Source organism: Phoenix dactylifera, chromosome 1, assembly GCF_051530095.1.
Source record: "Phoenix dactylifera cultivar Ajwa chromosome 1, Ajwa_hap1_PhDact_Kaust_v1.1, whole genome shotgun sequence".
In the NCBI taxonomy this organism is placed as follows: Eukaryota; Viridiplantae; Streptophyta; class Magnoliopsida; order Arecales; family Arecaceae; genus Phoenix; species Phoenix dactylifera.
The window spans coordinates 18600632-18621563 of record NC_143190.1 but is presented as its reverse complement, the minus strand read 5'-3'; the positions used below and the strand labels follow the sequence as shown (position 1 = coordinate 18621563).

Genomic DNA, 20932 nt, shown 5'->3' with positions numbered 1-20932 from the left:
TCCTGATTCATTTGGTCAGTTTATAGTAAACTACCACATGAATAAGATTGAATGCACTAAGACTGAACTGATCAACATGTTGGTAACTGCTGAGGGAGCCTTGAAAAGTTCAAGGGGCAATGTCCTTGCTGCTGAGTTGACTTCTGGTTCCAAGAGAAAGTCTACTTGGAAGAAAAAGAAGCCTGCTAAGAAGCAGAAGAAAGACAAAAAGCCGAAGAAGAAAGTTCAAAAGAAAAAGGCTAATGACAAAGGAAAATGTTTCCACTGCAATGTCGACGGCCATTGGAAGAGAAACTGTCCTTCATACCTCGAGAGCCTGAAGAACAAGAAAGGTGACACACCTTCAGAAGGTATAGACTTGCTCATAATTGAAACTAATCTAACGGTTTCTTCTACTTCTAGTTGGGTTATAGATTCTGGTTCTAGTGCTCATCTATGCACTACCATGCAGGGTCTAAAGGAAAGTAGAAGGCTGGCGGAAGGTGCGGTAATCCTTCGGGTTGGCAACGGGGCAAAAGTTGCTGCTGTGGCTGTGGGCACCTACCATCTGCGACTACCGTCTGGTTTTAGTTTATTACTTAGAGACTGTTATTATGTACCTGTTGCTAGCAGAAATTTGAATTCTGTTTCATGTCTAGCACAGGAAGGTCATGTTTTTACATTTGACAAAGACTGCTGTTCTATTTATTTGAGAAATAAAATAGTCGCACGTGGTTTTATGATTGACAGTCTCTATCATTTACATATGGATGTATCTGTGAATGTTACCGAGCAAGAAGTGAGTGCCAAAGGGTCCAAGAGATCCAGAGATGAGATAAACCAAAGATATTTGTGGCACCTCAGACTTGGCCATATTGGAGAAGATAGGATGAACAAAATGGATAAAGATGGGCTTCTCGGCTCATTGACTTTCGAGTCATATCCAGTTTGCGAGTCCTGTCTTCAAGGAAAAATGGCTAAATTGCCCTTTGTAGGACATGGGGAGAGGACCACTGAAATACTTACCCTAGTACATACAGATGTATGTGGCCCATTCGATGTGCTAGCCTGGGGACGTTATTCGTACTTCATTACCTTTACCGATGATTATTCACGGTATGGGTATGTGTATCTTATGAGACACAAGTCTGAATCTTTTGAAAAGTTCAAAGAGTTCAAGAATGAAGTAGAAAAACAAACTGGAAAACCTCTTAAGGCTCTTCGATCAGATCGAGGAGGAGAATACCTTAGTGGAGAATTTCGGGACTATCTCAAGAAAAATAGCATAGTCTCACAGTGGACACCTCCGGGTACACCTCAACTCAACGGGGTGTCAGAAAGGAGGAATCGGACCCTATTGGATATGGTCAGGTCCATGATGAGCTTCACTGATTTACCTATGTTCCTTTGGGGAGATGCCTTACTCACATCGATTTATTTATTGAATAGAGTTCCCTCTAAATCCATTCCTACCACACCGTATGAGATATGGCATGGTAAGAAACCAAGTCTTGGTCATCTCAAGATTTGGGGATGTCCGGCCCACGTCAAGAGACTACAGGTAGACAAACTAGAGGCTAGGACCATAAGTGCTCGTTTTATAGGATATCCTAAAAAGTCATTAGGATACAATTTTTACGTCTCAGAGGATCACAATGTGTTTGTGAGCCGTCATGCCATATTCTTGGAAAATCAGTTTAACCTTGATAGAGGCAGTGGGAGGAAAATTGAGCTTGAAGAGAAAGTCTCTGAAAAGCAACGAGTCATGGATCCTATTGAACCCATTCATACAGAGCCAGTACACGATGTCCCTCGACCACCTCGTAGATCTAGTAGGGTCTCCCATCCTCCCGATAGATACTTAGGTATACTAGAAGAGGATACCGAGGAAATGTTCCTAGTGGGAGATAGGGATCACATACAGGATCCTAAAACCTACAACGAGGCAATATCTGATATCGATTCCGAGAAATGGCTGGAAGCCATGAAGTCAGAGTTAGACTCCATGCATTCCAACCAAGTCTGGACCTTAGTAGACCCACCAGAAGGTATTGTACCTATTGGATGCAAATGGATCTACAAAAAGAAAATAGGTTCGGATGGAGAGGTAGAGACCTATAAGGCAAGACTTGTGGCGAAAGGGTATAGTCAGCGCGAAGGCATTGACTATCAGGAGACCTTTTCACCTGTAGCCATGCTAAAATCCATCCGAACATTGCTTGCCATTGCAGCATTTCATGATTATGAAATCTGGCAGATGGATGTGAAAACTGCATTCCTGAATGGACATCTTGATGAAGATATCTATATGGAACAGCCTTTGGGTTTCACTTCCAGTGATGGAGATCACAAAGTCTGCAAGCTGCAAAGGTCCATCTATGGACTAAAGCAAGCATCTCGGAGTTGGAACACTCGTTTCGATGACGCAATCAAAACGTTTGATTTCATCAAAAATGAAGAGGAACCGTGTGTTTACAAAAAGGTTAGTGGGAGCGCTGTCATATTTCTCGTACTGTACGTGGACGACATCCTCCTAATAGGGAATGATATTCCCATGCTAACCTCGGTTAAGGTCTGGTTGTCAAAAGAATTCTCCATGAAAGACCTTGGGGAAGCATCCTATATTTTGGGAATAAAGGTCTATAGAGATAGATCTAAAAGGATGCTTGGCCTTTCACAGAAGATGTACATAGAGGAGGTGCTAAAGAGGTTCAGCATGGAAAACTCCAAGAGGGGTCTCTTACCCCTAAGGCATGGAATTCATCTCTCCAAGAAGATGTGCCCCAACACATCTGAAGAGATTCAACGCATGAGCAAGATACCCTATGCATCGGCAATAGGGAGCCTCATGTATGCCATGCTATGTACACGACCTGATATAGCCCTTGCTGTGAGTGTCACAAGCAGATATCAGTCGAATCCAGGTGAAGAACACTGGACAGCTGTGAAGAATATTCTTAAGTACTTGAGAAGAACTAAAGATTTATTCTTGGTCTTTGGAGGATCATCAGAGTTAAAGGTAGAAGGGTACACAGATTCAGACTTCATGACTGATGTCGATGACAAGAAGTCAACATCTGGATATGTGTTCTTGTGCAATGGTGGTACGGTAAATTGGAAGAGTTCTAAACAACCGATCATTGCTGATTCTACTATGGAAGCTGAATACATCGCCGCCTCTGAAGCTGCTAAGGAAGGCTTCTGGTTCAAGAAATTCATTGCAGAGTTGGACGTGATGACATTACATGCCATAACACTCTACTGCGATAATAATGGCGCCATAGCCCTTGCTAAGGAGCCAAGGTCTCATCAGAAGTCTAAGCATATAGAGCGGCGCTTCCATCTCATACGCGACTATGTTGAGAAGAAATATGTAGAGGTGCAGAGAGTAGACTCCGCGGATAACGTGGCAGACCCGTTCACTAAGCAGCTGAGTCAGCAAAAGACTGAAGCCCACCTTGAGAAGATGGGCCTAAGATATATGACCAATTGGCTTTAGTGCAAGTGGGAGATTGTTAGATGTATGCCCTAGAAGCCAATTTGGCTGACACATTGTTGATTCTAGGGACATAATTTTGTACTTGACTATTTATTATTGAATAAATAAAAGGCATCTTTTCATTCATATTATTTATGTGTCTATGAATCGTCCAAAAAATTAATAAGATGATGATACATATTCTCAAGAGTTGAGAATTTGAGCCGTGTATCATTGGTGATTAATTTCTAAATACTCCTGATCAATGGATCATTACGAGGACGGTGATCGATCCGATCAGTGCACAGATCACTTTCCTTCTGGATGGACGAGACTTGAGTCCACAGTGTAGGGACACTGAAGTAATAGTGCAGGTGCTTGTTAGAGAACAAGGGTACTGAGCGTGACCAATACAAGAAGTCACTTGGATGTCTATCCACTCGTCAGTGACTTGCTTGATGTTGCAGTAGTGTGACTGGTCCTTTGACCTGCGGTGCTTCGGCTGCTCACAGTGAGGTTATTGTAGTTTGACTGCACACATACATGGTCTCTAGCCATATGGGTCCATGCAGTGTAGATTGGCTGCAGTAAGTTCACTGTAGTAGTAGGGTATGCACCTATAAGGAATCTATCGACCTTGATAGAAGAGGAGTGATCCTATGTGATTTGTTAGACTGAGTTCTAAGACCTTGGCCAAGGCAGTAATATAAAGTGAAAAAAGAGTTTTCCACTATCGAACTCAAGTCGAATAAATCTTGACATATGACAGACGATGGGGTTTGACGAGTTGTCCATGACCTCCGTCCTGTAGGGATCCACGATAGTAGGACTGTATCACATGACAACTGCACCTAGAGGTTCATCTTTCTATTCTACTGGGTAGCCACTACATGCTGCTAGCTGTCACTGGTGGATGGTAGGACTCATAGGGATTATCTTGATGATCGATAAACCCTAATGAGTTGAGTTGGAATCGTTCCAACCCATTGAAAGGAGTTTGCAATGATAAAGTGATAGAGATCACAATATATCTCACTACCAGTCAGAATAGAACCTATGGGGTCACACACACTAGAAGTATTGACCGATCCGATGGTTGAAAAGTAATTATGAATCACGAGCAATCAATTCGATTGATAAGAAGTTGAAGAAGGAATGGGAATTGATTAATTAGACTTAAATCACAAATCCTACTTGAAGTAGGATTCCTAGAGTTCTAATTGGATTAGGACTGGGAATCCTATTTGGAGTAGGACTGGGATTCCTACTTGGAGTAGGATTCCTACAATCCTAATTAGATTAGGATTTTGAATTCATCTTTGGATTCCTACTTAGAATAGGATTCCTAGAAATCCTAATTGGATTAGGACTTCGGATTCAAATAGAGTCCTAATTGTATTAGGACCAAAATTAAATATGTCCTAATTTGGATTAGGATTCCTTAAGTCCTAATTAATTATTAATCTAATGAATCAACATGACTCCTAATTGGATTAGGATTGAAGAGTTCAATTGAGTCATGGTTCATTCAAGTTCTAATTGGATTAGGACTAGCATAGATTAAACCCGATTGATTCATGATTTGGTTAATCCTAATTAGATTAGGACTAAACCATGAGAAGGGCACCTAATCCTCTTTGGAAGAGGATTGGGTTAACCAAGTAAGAGGGGCATGAGCCCCTCTCATCCTTGATTAGGTGCGGCATGAAGAGAGGGGGCCGGCGCCCCCTCTTGGAAAGTAGTCAAGGGCTCCTAACTTGTAGGAGCCCTTCATCCTTATTAAAGGAGGACTAGGGCCGGCGCCCTAGATGAAGCTTTTCTCCTCTTCAAGCCGTGGCCACCTCCCTCTATCTCCTCTTGGTTCAGCCGCAAGCAAAGGGAGAAGAAAAGTCCAAGAGTTGGCGTCCTCCTCCCCTTCCCTTCATTCATCCAACGCAAGGAAAGAAAAGAAGGCTGCGTGGGGATTCTTCTTCTTCCTCTTCTTCATCCTTCTTCTTCCTCCTCTCAAGCACAATCAAGGGTTGATTGAAAGAGAGGAGATCAGCCATCAAAAGAAGTCTTTGCAAGGGAGCTAGCACCCCGGAAAGACAAGAAAGATTTGATCGGTCCTCTACTTCGTGTGGATACCCGTAGAGGCCGGACGTTTGAACGGCTTCAAGCGAACCCTCTTCCAAAAACCACGAATTCAGATTTGCGGTGATCATCTACCCGCGCAAGGTGAAGATCTGATCTTCCTAATGTTTTTAAAAGTTTTAATTCTTACCTAATTACGAAAGGTCTCGAAACAACGTTCATGCGATGAACGTTGATCCCGCACATGCCCCCTTTCCGCTGCCATCTGATTTTTGTTTTGAAATATCAGCGGCATGGGCGGGTTTCCAACAAGTGGGAGAGAACACATAGGAAGAGATTTCAAGAAGATTTCAAGAGAAACCTTCCAAAAGTACAAAAGGGCCATTCAAAGCAAAAGTGAGAGAAGAAGAGCATCCGAGTGAATCCCAAAGCTTTCTCTCCAACTGTGTGCTGCCTCAGTGATCCTCTACCTCATGTGAAATCAGAAGAGGGTCAAGTAAAGAAGAAGCCGAGTTCCTTTATCTACAAAACTTGTTTGAGGGCTTCTTCTCGTTACTCTATTTGTTTACATTGTTATATCTGCTTGTTTAAGAAGCTTGTATTTGTTTTAAACTCTTGTTCTAATATCTTGTAACTTGATTCAATCAAGGGATTGAATCAAGGGGTTAAGGTTTGTTGGTAAGCCAAGTATAAAACCAACGTTGTAAGGTTGTGGTTGGTGAGCCTTTGGAAAAACCAACTGGGTTGATTATGAACCCAGAAAACAATCGTTGTAAGGTTGTGGTTGGTGAGCCTTTGGAAAAACCAACTGGGTTGATTGTGAACCCGAAAAACAATCGGTTGGTTCTAGTCGGTGAGCCTGTGAAAACCGACCGAGTTCGTTGTGATCTCGTGAAAACAACAAGTTAGGTTGTGAGGTTGTAAAACAACCGGCTGTAATCTGAGGGATTATAGTGAAATTCCCAAGAGGTCTTGGGAAGTGGATGTAGGTGCTGGGGTGCACCGAACCACTATACATCTTTGTGTTTGTGATGCCTTATCTCTTATGTTTCATGCCTTACATTCATACTTGATTGTGTAATATCTCTAGCTTTGTTTCCAAATGATTTATAAGTGATTGTTTAGAACTTACTTAGCTTCCACTCCATTCTTACCATTCACATAGATTAAAATTGATCATACAACTATAAGTTGATTTTAGATCAATTGCACCCTAAAGCCATAATATAATTGCTCTAGCTTAATTTTCCACTGCTTTACTTGTAATTGCCTAGAGCTTAAGTAAATAACATCTTATCATTCCGCTGCATTCAATTCAAAAGGGAACATAATTTTTAGAAAACCCAATTCACCTCCCCTCTTGGGTTGTCACCTTGGGCAACATGGCAGGACTGACTCGGCCCTTCAGGCCTCCACCAACGTTGACTCGGCCCCTCAGGCCTCCGCCAACAATCCCCCCCCCAACGTGATGCCTAGGTTTCGAACTCGAAATTTATGGCTTTGATACCAATTGTCAGGATCAAGCGCTACCATTACACCAAAACCCGCAGGTGTTAGTGAAGGCGCAACTTTATTTCCTTAAACTAGCGCAGGGGCCCATAGCACCACGAGTCGACTCCGACCAAGTCTCGTCCAACGCCGGACTTCGACAGAGCCTCGCCAGTGGGTTCAGGGACCCTCTAGTGGTATAACTCACCCTACTCCTCCAGCGCATCCATGTTGACAGGCGGCGGGACTGACTCAGCCCTTCAGGCCTCCGCCAACGTTGACTCGGCACCTCAGGCCTCCGCCAACAGATATAGTAGCTATACTACTATCTACTCTAGTTCTAAGTGGAAAAGTGTCTTCAAAATACGTTGCATCTCTGGCTTCTATAATAGTGTTGTTACTAATATCATTTTCTTCTGAATTAATCACCAAAAATCTATTGGCATTACTATTGGCTGCATATCCTATGAATATGGCATCCACTATTTTAGGCCCTATTTTTTTCTCTTAAAATCAGGTATTTTTACTTTGGCCAAGCAACCCCATACTTTCAAATAGCTAAGATTAGGTTTCTTTGTTTACAAACTTTATATGGGGTTAGATCATTATTTTTAGAATGAATCCTCAACAGGTTGAAACTAGAGCTTCCTCCCATAAATTCTCTGGTACTCCTGAGCTTATAAATATAGAGTTAATCATATCCATTAAAGTCCTATTCTTTCTTTCTGCTACTCCATTTGATTAGGGAGAATAGGGAGCAGTCACTTCATGAATGATTCCATGATCTTCACAAAATCGAGTTATATCATTAGATGTATATTCACCTCCCCGATCTGATCTAAGGATTTTAATTTTCTTTTCCAGTTGGTTCTCAGCTTCGATCTTAAAAATCTTAAATTTGCTGAGCACCTCATCCGTGGTTTTAATTAGGTATATGTAACAGAACTTGGATAGATCATCTATAAAGATTACAAAGTATCTGTTACCTCTCCTAGAAGTTTTATCAGAGTCACAAACATCACTATGGATCAATTCTAATAGATCTGAATCCCTATTAATAGATTTAAAAGGCTTCCTAGGGAGTTTGGCTTCTACACAAATTTCACATTTCTCATGATTCTTAATATCACTTTTTGGTATTAAATTTAGGTTCATTAGTTACTTAATTGTATTATAATTTACATGACCTAATCTACCATGCCAAATAGAAGGAGGTTTTATATTCATGATCAAAGAATTTTCATTTATTGAAGGAACTATTACATTCAACTTAAACAATCCTTCACTTAGGAATTCTTTTCCAATAAACATTACACCATGCAAAATTACAACTTTATTGGACTCAAAAATAAGACGATAGCCTTGCTGGATAAGCAAGGAACCACTAATTAGGTTTTTCCTAACGATCAGAATATGTTGGACGCTGTGCAGGGATAGAACTTTTTCAGAAGTAAGTTTTAAGTCGACACGTCCCACTCCTAACACACGCGCCTCCGAACTGTTTTCCATGATCACAACTCCTCCACTTGAGACCTGGTAAGAAGAAAACTAGGAGCGATCCGAACAAATATGAATACCAACTCCGGTATCAATCCACCAATCAAGTGCTTGTAAAGTCACGTTAACATCAGGAGTGAAGGAAGCAGACCTGAAAGCTGTCTTAGAAGAGCAAGCGCCGGAAGTCACCATGTTGACTTGAGCACTGGTTGTGTGTGGACCCTTCTTCTTGGATTAAAGAGGTGCAATCTTCTTATAGAAGCACTGGGGAGATAAATAGTTGGTCCGACCACACACATAACAGAAACGAACACCACCTTCTTCTTTCTTCTTCTACTCCTGGGATTGGATTGGTTTTCCATTGTGGTGGTTAGGGTTTCTAAGATGGTAGGTTTTTTTTTGTAATGCTTATTTTTGAAGGATCGGTTCTGATTTTTTTTAGGTGGGGCCTCTACATTATAAACATTATTCTTGTGTCTAGTACAGGTTTTGCTCCTGAGCTTATGCTGCTCTTCAATTCTAATCGAGTTCAAAACTTGGATTACGGTGAGATCTCCTTGGGTATGGCTCAGAGTCTTAGCAAAATCAGACCAGAAATTAGGTAGTTTATCTATCAGATAGGCTACCTAGAATGATTCATCCAAATTGGTCCTATTAACCCTAAACTGGTGGATCAGGACTTCAAAATCATGGATTTAATCATTCATAGGCTTTGAGTCCACCATCCTAAAGTTATTGAAGTCGGAGGCCTTGAACCTCTTTACCTCAGCATCATCAAAATCATATTTGCTATTTAGGGTGTCCGAGAGTTCTTTGGCACTTTTGGCTGTATAATAAATGTCATACAACCTTTCAAAAAGAACACTTAAGATTCTATGGATGCAATGATAGTCTATCTCATCAGGAGTCCTAGAGGGTGTGCTGGTGGAAGCAGAAGGTTCAATATGGGAGGAGGATGAACTCCAGTTTGTATTTGAATTTTGGTGAGTAGCAGGTCGTGAAGTAGTTGGGTTGGACCCTTTATCAACTTCAGTAGTGCTCTCACCTATAGCTGAGATCAACCCTAATGTGGTGAGCCAGAACTACATTTGGTTCTGCCACCTCCTAAAGTTATGGCCATCAAATTTTTTAGGTTTGGCACTTAGGTGGTCACTAGTGTTAGAGGCCATAGGTTCAAGATTATAGAAAAGAGACAGAAACCTGAATGAAGGCAAAAGATTTATGTCAACAAATTGTACTATAATTTGTATTAAATTTTGAATGTCTAGTTGATATATCCAAAAAATAATAGCCAAATCAGCTTCAGATCGGTGATGGAGCACTAGGCTCACTTAAGTACTAGCCTTTATTAGGCACGTATACCTTTTTGACAAGCTTATCTTTGACACTATTAGTTATTGGATATAATCACTAGAAATCATACAAATTTAATTTTTACCAAAGCCTAAGTGCAAACTTAAATTTGTTATTATGGATTAACCAATTTTTGAATTTTCTGTTTGAATTTTTCGAATTAGTAATAATTAATTATTAATTTAGTGCTAGCTAGACAATTATTGTAATTGAAATCTAATATGTCAATTCAATGAATTATATATTAGAATTGATTTATTTTCTTATTAGAATAATTGATTACTAATTTTGTGCCAGCAAATTAATTATTGTAATTGAGATCTACAATGTCAATTCGATGAATTATAAGATTTATTACCTTATTAGAATAATTGATTACTAATTTTGTGCTAGCAAATCAATTATTGTAATTAAGAACTAAAATGTCAATTCAATAAATTATAAGATTTATTACGTTATTAGAATAATTGATTACTAATTTTGTACTAGCAAATCAATTATTGTAATTAAGATCTAAAATGTTAATTCAATGAATTATAAGATTTATTACCTTATTAGAATAATTGATCGCTAATTTTGTGCTAGCAAATCAATTATTATAATTGAGATCTAATTTGTCAATTCAATGAATTAGTTATTGTGAATCAACCAATTTCTGAATTTTTCGTTTGAATGGGATCTGAAAATTACTTCTTGAGGAGTTTAAATGGAGGTATGATAAACCTCTTAGAGGTTAAGCAAATTTTTACCTTTTTAGAATAAGTGATTATTAATTTTGTGCCAGCAAAATAATTATTGTAATTAAAATCTAATATGTCACAATTGCAATAAAGGATTTAATGAATTATTTATTACTAACAAAAAAATAAAGAAACACTTTTTTGGATGGATAGCAATATATCACCTGACTAAGCAAATAAATCTATAATTACGATTAATAAAAATTCTTAAAAGAAATAATATATATATATATATATTATTCGATATCAAAATAAATCTATTTTATCACAAAAGAAATCTATTCTAGGATAAAATAAATCTATTCATTTAATAAATTTAAATCATAAAATTGCAAATCCTACAGATCTACTAATATTAAATTTAAAACAAAAGTAAGAGAAAATAGCCTGATTGAAGGTAGATCGAAGCGTGTAGATGCTGTTCCAAAGAAATATTTGCCCCTACGTACGGATATCCCGACAAGCCTCCTCAGAGATACGACGACCCTAAACTTCTTCTTCGGTGCATCTCGGAAGAAGCCAAATCAGACCCGATCGAACTTGCAGATCCAGCGAAGAACGAAATAAAATGAATAAAATAAACTGAATAGAATTGCAAAAATAAAAATCAGAAGCGGCTAAGAGGAAGAATTTTTCTCTAGAATTTTTTTGGTATTTTTTTCTAATTTTTCGTGTCCCAAAAGAGATGAAATTAAGGGGTATTTATAGGAGTATTTATAGGGGTATTTACAGGTGCAATTACGTAATTTTTGGGATGATTTTGCTGACGTGTCCGCGGTCAGCGGGCGCCAGCAGGCACCCATTGGTGTCAGCGCGTGCCCGCGTGGAGGTGCAGCCCAAGACGCACGAGCGCGCATCTTGGGTCAATTAATTTTTCTGACAATAGCATGGCTTATGATTATATCCTAGTTGTCATAAGCATAGCTAATGACAGCAAGCATAGTGCTAATGATGTTGATGAAGCTCTACTGTCCCGAATTCTTGCTTTTGAGATTAGAACACAATTATCCACGAATAATATATGACTAATAGGTTGGCAGTGTCCGTTAGTCTTGCAACCATAAAATATTCATCGATGAGAGACCTCGAGGGCATCTCAAAGCAAAGTATTCCACATCGTGCCCTCATTCATCCTCCCTATTAGAATAAAATGTTTATCTATCTTGTTTGTTAATATGCCATGGCTGCCACACGCATGAGAAATGAATGGAGCGCAAGTATGGCCGCTATCATGAGAAAATGTAAATAGGTAAATCAAGTGGGAGAAAAGTAGATAACCACTAACACTCTGGAAAAGAAACAAGAATTCTCATCAGAAACTATCGAGTAGTTTCTTCTTCCTTCTCCCTCTTGTATCTGAGTTATTCTAACTTTATTCACATCAGAAATCTTCTCCCAATGCTTCTAAATGTTTCAAAGTACAGAAGTACCAAGAAAAAACTCTCCATCTTGTTCTTGCATATAGAGCATTTGCACGACTTGCCAACCAATTAATAATGCAAATGCCAAATAGTCCCTCGCTTTCGACGTTGCACAAAAGCCATTACTTTGCGTTCGCCCTTCATGTGAATGGACATATGTCTCCTTGCCTGAGACCTTGATGACCAAGGTTGATGAGTCATCATTTAAGAGAAAAAGTATTTTTTTTGTTTGAACTATATTGACCAAGTATTCTCTTGATTTTGTGTGTTTTCCATTTATGATTGCACACTTAGGCCTAGAGTGAGTTTCAGAAGCAGAAGAGTATGTGGTTCAATCCCTCAAGATCCTAAGAGTTCCTAACTTTGCACACTTTCGAGGTGACCAATAAAAATTTGTATTATTTGAAGTTGGGTTTGTGCTAAGTAGCTTGCATAAGAGAGAAAATTATTAGTTGGACCAGATTCACCAGCTCAGCTGTGGACCAGTCTAACAACAAAGCAACACATGCACACACTGCCAATATCACTCCATTTCCTCCTCTCTCTTTTTTCTCCGTCTTTGCATGTGTTGCTTTGTTGTTGGACTAGTCCACCGCTGAGCTGTTGCTTTCTCGCACAAAAGGCTGCCATCAACGCCCAACAAGAGAGGAGTACAGCTTCATCCTGGAGCATGGTGCCTTGTATCTTGGACCAATAGTTTGAAAAGGATACCATTTCCAAAGTTCAAACCTGTCCAAATTACAACTCCTGTTTTGATGCTTAAACAGGCAATGCTGGTTTTGATCACGGACTACATGATCTGGTTAGGGAACAAATTGAAACTAGCTGCTGTTAAAAAGTTCGACCAGAAAATGGGATCAATCCATGATTCACATGAGCTCAAGGTCGCAAAAATGGACCATAATCACTGCCAGTGTCGCATTCGCCCTCACCGTTGGCAAACAATCAGCTTCCATAGCATGAGAACATATCTTATGATTCTTAATATGGTGATTAGTGAATCAGATTTCTCTTTACATTTCAGCTGGCTAATAGGAATCTTAGAATCAGCATCCCCACCAATATCATTAAAACAATAAAGTTGCACATTGACAATTTATAGGAAACAAACTGAATTTGGTGAAACCCCAAATTTAGGAGTTTTATGATAATTCTGGCGCATTTGTCACTTCAATGAAGTATCCAGCATCACTTATCCACACAGTAATGCTGGTAGACTTTAATTATGATTTATGATAAATACTAAGATAGCTGCTTCCTACTGTGCACCAATTTTCATGACATCATTCACTGTGTAAATTTTCTCCAATTTCTGTGCTATGGAAGCATTTCAATGCTATGATTTATTTGTAAAAATTTGTCCCAAAAAAAAAAGATTCATAAAATTTTGGAATTGGGAGGTGCTATGTTTATCTCTAAAATTGTTTTCTCTCATTTTCTATATCCTTAACTACACTGGAACAAGCACCTATTAGTTTCCACTGGACAAATCTGAGTCAGCTACGTGCGTATAGAATAACAAGGCATCAAAAACCCCTGAAAAAAGTTATGTGAAGCCTCTGGTTATAATACGTTACTAAATGAGACCATATGCTTCGACGGAGTATAATGATTCAAAAAAGGATCATGCACCTGCTGAAGTGCCATGATAGATAATGCCTATGGAGTTGCAATATGATATAACTTTGGAAAGCTTAGACTATACTTTTTACTTCCAAAAATCAGTGGAAGCTCAAAACAAGCACGGCTCATCACTGAAATAATATTGCGCCATATTATTGAAAGAAGATTTAATCATCCAATAATTTATAGAAAGAAAAAGAAGTGTAGAGCTTGAAATAAGTGTTATCAACGTTACTGAACCGGTATTGTATGGGACTTAATATACCAAATTGGTTCAATGTTGATATTTCGGTACGGGGGATGCATCGACATTCAGTAAAGTTGAACTGGCCTCTGTACCAGGCATACCCATATAGTAACAAGAAAGCATTAGTATAGGAGTCGGTTCCGAGATGGTGTACCTTAAGTATTATACTACTTTAATGTGCACAATGCTCACCCTCTAGGATCAATTACAGTGATGCTCATCTTTGCAAGCTATTGTAGGATGAGGCTAGCTATGGCCCCGCTGCTCTTGCAAAAATGTGGTGGGAGACTACCATTCCTCTTGTGGCCTCCATGGAGCATCTGGAAAACAACGTTACTAGAAATAAGTGTTATCAACGTTACTAAACCGGCATAGTATGAGACGTACTATACTAAACTGGTTCGATATTGATATTTTGTTATAGGGAATGCATCGACATTCGATAAAGCTGAACCGGCCTCCACACCAGGCTTACCGATATATTAACAAGGAAGCATCAGTATAGAACTCGGTACCCAGATGATGTACCTTAAGTATTATACTACTTTAATGCACACAATGCTCACCCTGTAGATCAATTTCAATGATGCTCATCTTCCCAAGCTGTTGTAGGATGTGGCTAGCTATTGCCCCACTGCTCTTGCAAAAATGTGGTGGGAGACTACCATGCCTCTTGTGGCCTCCATGGAGCTTCTAGAAAACACCTGCACCAATTCCTTGACTCAGATGCATCTTTCTGGCCGCTGAAGCTCCATCTGTTCTTCAAGAGTAAGAAAGAATTTGAATCAACATAATACTTACACAATCTCCAATATTTCTTTCCTAGATGTATAGAAAATGTAAATGCATCTAATTTCAATACGTACATAGTAATCTAAGCCCTCCCATCAACTAGATTTAAGCAATTAATTATGTTATATTTACACAGACAATCACATGATTGGCCATCCAAAAGGTTGATGGCAACATTTTATTAACATCAGAATATTACTGAAGAGGGTTTCGAATCCATGCAGAAAGAAAAGGGGATGGATGAACTAGAGATGCTTTTTGCTCAAAGAGAACATATCAAATGAACCTCTAATAAAGCATTTTTCTTGGTAGGGGTTGTCTGGGGTGGCCAGATAAGCACTTGGCCTCGCTTTGCCACCATGGCATATCACACCCAGTCCATTGTTAGGTCAGATGAGTGCAGGAGGGCACAGTCAGGAACATATAGAAATTCAAGAATCTTTGGTTACTCTCAAGGACCAACCAGGCTGTGAAAGTGTGATCCTTATGTACCTAGTTCTCAGTAAATCTCCAATAATAGCACTATCATAGTTCTCAAAACGATCCAATTTTAGTTACTTAGTCCATTCATTCTTTTCTTTACCGCTATTAACCATTGCATTTGCCTTTTCTCTATCAACAAGAAAAAAGAGAACACCAGGAGAGAAATAGGCAGAGGGAAGCAATTGATACTTGGCAGTGGAAACTCTTGGAGTATACTGCTAATTCCTGTTATTTTTATCTCTCACTTTCCTTCTCTTCAGGGATTGACAAAGCTAGAGCCTATCTCAGAGAAAGAGTTAAGACGGCCACTCCTTTGGTATCGCTCGTGATGCGTTAAAAAATGGCCCCAACGATGTGGCATAATCAGATTCATTTAGATTATGGCTGAAATGGCAACCCCTTGGGGGGCGTTTGGTATGGGGTGATCGTCCTAAGATCAAGGGTGATGTGGGTGGAGGTGATAAGATCACCGTATTTGGTTGCACCATGGTGATCCTACGTGGCAGTGATCTTAAATCACCTCCACTCCTCAAATCACCTCGCAACTCGGTGATGGGATACCCGTCCTTGAGGTCGGGAATCCAAGATCACCCCAGGACAGTGATCCTGGGTTGAAAGTCAAAGACAAAAATACCTCTCAAGTTAGCAAAAAATTGATATATCAACATACCATCAATATATTATGTCAATATATATATATTATTGATATTATATATTATATTAATGATATATATTATATTATAATATATTACTAATCATATTATTATTATTCCATTATTATTGAAGGATAATTTTAAATTCTAGTAGAAATATATTATCATTTTTTATATTTATGTAATGAAAATATTTAATATATTACTATATTACTTCTATTTACCTTACTTTTCTAATCAAAATAATTATTAGTATTAAAAAAATATGTTATAAGTATAAATAAAAATATTAATTCTATAATGAAAAATAACATATTTTTATAAGATTAATATTTATAGGAGTAATAAATATATTTTTATAGAATATATTAATAATTAATATATTGATAGATATATTAATATTTTATTATAATATATTTTATATGATTAATAAATATATGATAAGGGCTACTAAAAGTAGAATATGTGACAAAATTATGGAGTTATTATAGGAATTAGTATATTGACTTACATTTTTAATTCATGAGAATTAAAAATACATAAAAAAAATTCATCTAAGATATATCAAGGGTATTTATGGTATTATGTGGTCAGCGATCCTGGATCCCCATACCATACCAAACAAGTTAATCAGGGATATCCAGAGATTTTTAATCACTGAACCATGGCCTACCAAACACATTGATCTTAGATCACCAGGGATCAAATCACCCCAGCATTCGGATCACCGGGGATCTTAGATCACCGTGGTGATCCTGTTGGGGTTACCAAACGCCCCCTTGATGCAATCCAACTCCAACCAATCTAAGAGCCAGGGTGAGCAGACCAAAAACGACTAATCTCCAAGGTCGGACACTGTCCAACGTGCCGGATAAAGCTTGCAGCATGGCCAGACAGACATCTAGCTTAGCAACCATCCTGAACCGATCTGAATCCTTTTATCCTGAGCAACAACGTTAGTGCTCCCTTTAAAAATGCTTTCCTTTCATCATGCTAAGAGTTAAAATCATAATTATGAGCCTGAACGGTTATAACACGTGCCAAGCAGCTACAACACAATTTTCGACGATTACAACATATCTTAAGGGGTTACGACGCAATCCTGAGTCGTTACTAAACATCTCTTAGCAGTCATCATACAACCCAAATCCATTAATCCAAAACCCATGGCTATTTATATGTCCCAAAACCTATGCATTGAGGGTAAGACAATCAAAAGTCTTCGAATCCCAAATTATCATTATGTTCCTTCTCTTTCCCACACAAAACACACCCTCACCAACTTAAGCATCGGAGGGCTCAGATAAAGTCAGCTCCAGCAAGTTCTCTGACCCATTGATGTCTTGCAGATCTATGGCGGTAATCCACATCAATGGTCTGGAGATTGGTAGCAATAGCCTGAGAGAAGGGTGGCCAATGCCCTATGCGAGGCAGTTCTAGTGGTTCGGCTGGCTAGCTGGATGTTAGCAATCTGCTGCTCCAGGTTCTGCACTACCACTATAAGAGCCTGCACCTACTAGATGAGCAAGTTAAACTACTCGGCGCTGACAGCTCCTAGAGTCAATCCAGAAGGCCAAGATCTCTGAGGATCGTGTAGGGCACCATGAGACTCTAGCTGGGTGGACACTTGGTGGTTATTTCTTCTGAGCTTCATGGCTTCTTTCACCTAGTTTCTCATATATAGTGTAAATTTGTTGTTATCGATCTCTAGACTGTTGATGTGGATCACCTCCATCGATCTGCAATATAGCAATAGGTCAAAGAACTCGCCGATACTTAAGTCAGAGAAAGTTTATGGATAATGGTGGAGGAGACCAATAAGAGTCTCAATATAGCAGTACTATTAGCATCATACCTTTTATGGACGAATTCCAAACCTTTAATAGCCACAGAATCCAAAATCTCCTAAGGGACTTGTTGTAATAGTGCAGGATTGCATCATAATCATCTTAAGATATGTTGTAACCATCTTGGATTGTGCTATGGCACATGCTATAACTATCCAGGTTCATCATTATGAACTTTAACTCTTGGCATGATAGGAGCGTTGAAATCGTTGTCCGAAATAAGAGTACATAGGTGGATATGTTGTAACCATCTTGGATTGTGCTATGGCACATACTATAACTATCCAGGTTCATCATTATGAACTTTAACTCTTGGCATGATAGGAGCATTGAAATCGTTGTCCGAAATAAGAGTACATAGGTCAACTTAGGATGGTTGCCAAGCCGAGTAGCGGTCCGGCTAAGCTATGAGGCTTTACCTAGCACATTGGGTGATGTTTGACCTTGGAGGTCGGTCACTTCTGGTCTGCTCATCTTGGCTCTCAAATCGATCAAGGTAGATCAAGTTTGGCTATGCAAAATGCCACATTAGCTTTTGTTGGACAGATCTAGTCGTGCCATGTCATCGGGCTTATTTTCTGCCACATCAATATGGGAGATAGATGGACTGTTATAGATGGTTGAGCCCAAACTTAATGGCATATGTTATAGATTAGAGGTTTTTTTGATGACTTTTCTTGTTACTAGAAACCTTTCATGATAGCTCACCGAAGTTCAATTACATTTTTTCTTGTTACATTTCCAGCAACAACGAAAGCTGCAAAAAAAACAGCAGCGATACTACTAGAAAGTACAGTTTCAATATTTCCCATACGTAATCCTTTGTATAGACGTTGAGGCGGACGGACACTAAGATGGAATAACCCTGCTAATATGCCCAATGTACCCGCTGCAATATGATGAGAGGCTATTCCTCCCGGAGTGAAAATGTCCGCCACTTTCTTGTTGCTACGAACAAGTCGAATGAGCAATTTGCCTGCGACGATGAGGTCACGAACGAAGTGGTAGTCAACTTCTATGTGCTCTTCCGTGGTCGGCTCCCCGGATTTGAAAGTTCAGCCCTACCACCCTATACTAGAGTATAGTATTTTTTCCCTACCTAAGCTATTGAGGCCTCAAACTCATCCGCTTTCTCAAATTATTACTTTCATGAGGAGCTTCTCTATTGTCATGGAGAAAATTACCCAAAAATTCTACAAGTGATAGTTGTTAAGTATTGTCACAACTTGATTTCTTTCGCAACAAGAATTCATGTTGTCACCAATAACTTGTCATGAAAAAGCAATTTTCTTCTGGTGATTGATAGGATCATAGGCATCCATCAAATTCTTGTCCTTGAATATATTGCATGCATCAAAGATGTTGAGATCAAGACTTTATCACAATGTTTCTTAGAGTAGACCAATGATTGTCATACATTAGAACATTAGTCGCGGTCCTAAGCAAGCATGTGAAATTTTTGTTATCTTAATAAGTAGTTGGATGCTCAATGACTTGATAAAATGTTTTCTTCTAAGACTTTTTCTATTCAGCAATGCTTTTAATAGAAATTATCTTCTCTTCCTTCTCTCTCTAAGATAATATTTGCCAATTATAAAAATTTAAAAAATAATAATAAAATTTTTGGGCTGAAATCATTCCTTATTTGGAAGGTGTACGTGTTATTAACGAAACCATAAATTCCCATTTATTTTGATGACGCACAAGGGAGCAAATCAGGTTAGTGCAATAACTTTTCTAGACGTAGAGATCACATTATTACCGCCCAAGTTCATTCCTTTACTTCGTAGGAAAATCACTTGACTGGACTGGGCCAGAGCCCAGCATAGAGTTGACCCAACATCCCATTTCGAATAATTCTCAAGATTCCAGAGACCAAGCAGGGCTTAGAATTGGGACCTAATTATCGATAACTATTTTTTCGGTAAATAGGATGAGTTAATTAATACGAGTATATATATATCTGTGTGAATCAGAAAATAAAATTGCCCAGAAAAAATAGTGGGAGAATTTCATGATGTAGTCCCTGCGTGATTGGTCATATAGGCCACCAATAACTGGTAACTCAAAATTTCAGCCCTAATTTTCAAGCTTGGATGGCTTGATGTCATTAAGCTAGGTCTTCAGGGGTCCTAATCATCATTGCTTTTTATAGGAGTAGGCTACTCCATTGTTAAGGGGTGCCTCATTACAGTTGTGTGAAGCTCATGGGCTGCCAATTAAAGGAAGCTAATGGTGCAGCAAGTTAGTCAAATATAAGAATGCTCTCAGCATGGATACATTCAAAAAAAATAAAAAATAAAATATAAGTTAGTCTCTAAATTTGGACGGATGGCAGAAGCCAGCAAATATGTATAGGTTGTTGTGGGTCCATGGTTCATGTGCCGCCCCCGGCAGCGATATTGCACCCTGCAAAACCCTGACATCTCACCTACACAAGCTTGCATTCCTTTTGACCCAACTTTATTTTACAAAAAAATTATTGAAGAAGTAACGAGATAATTATTGCACGATCTTGCCATGGTTGTTTTCTCTTGTGTTTGTAATAAAATTGAAAGGGTTAATTAGGAGAATTGGAGCAGACGACTCAAAGGCTTCAAGAATGAATAAAATTCTCAGACCACCAACTGCGCCTCAAGACAAAAGAAGCAGAGCAAGATCACACGTGATATGGCATGGTATGGAATCAAAAATAATTTAAGATGCCATGCTGGGTGAAGGAAGAAAGCACGGAGCCACCGACACCGACAAGCCTTCCTCTTGATTCCACCGTATAGAGACAGAGCGAGCGAGAGAGAGACCGAACAAAAATGCCGTCCCACCTAATACCAACCCCTGAGCTTGAAGCTTCCCCTCCTTCCCCACCCCCAAAATCTCGACGTCTGAAGGCGACCAGGAGCTTCCCGGAAGGAGAGACGTCGCCCTCCCCGTCTCCCCCGTTCTTTAATCGCTACTTCTAATCCCTTATAATTTTTAGTTAATTAGCAAAATAAATGAAGGGAAGACGAGAAGTTAAAAATAGGAGACGTGTGAAAGAGAGGCTGGGCATGTGAATCTTGTTGAGGTCAGAGGGAACAACGACAGCTCATCTCACCATCTCTTACTTTCCTTCCCTGTCGACGTACCGAAGCAAGGCACGTTCAAATGTCCAATATAACCTTGGATTACAGCCACGCAGAAGCTCCCTTTTGCGAGTAATTGCCATGAGCCCAGCTACGTATCAGAAATAATAATAATAATAATAATAATAATAATAAA

General features: G+C 39.1%; 1 protein-coding gene across 1 annotated transcript in view; it reads right to left on the bottom strand.

Moving 5' to 3' along the window:
• The window catches only part of LOC148703500 (uncharacterized), a 66393-nt gene extending 47907 nt beyond the window's left edge, over positions 1-18486 (bottom strand). Inside the window, exon 1 of the mRNA XM_089929764.1 lies at positions 18397-18486. Coding sequence (XP_089785890.1) covers positions 18397-18486 — 90 coding nt within the window. The remainder of the gene's footprint in view (positions 1-18396) is intronic.
• Positions 18487-20932: the final 2446 nt, after the last annotated feature.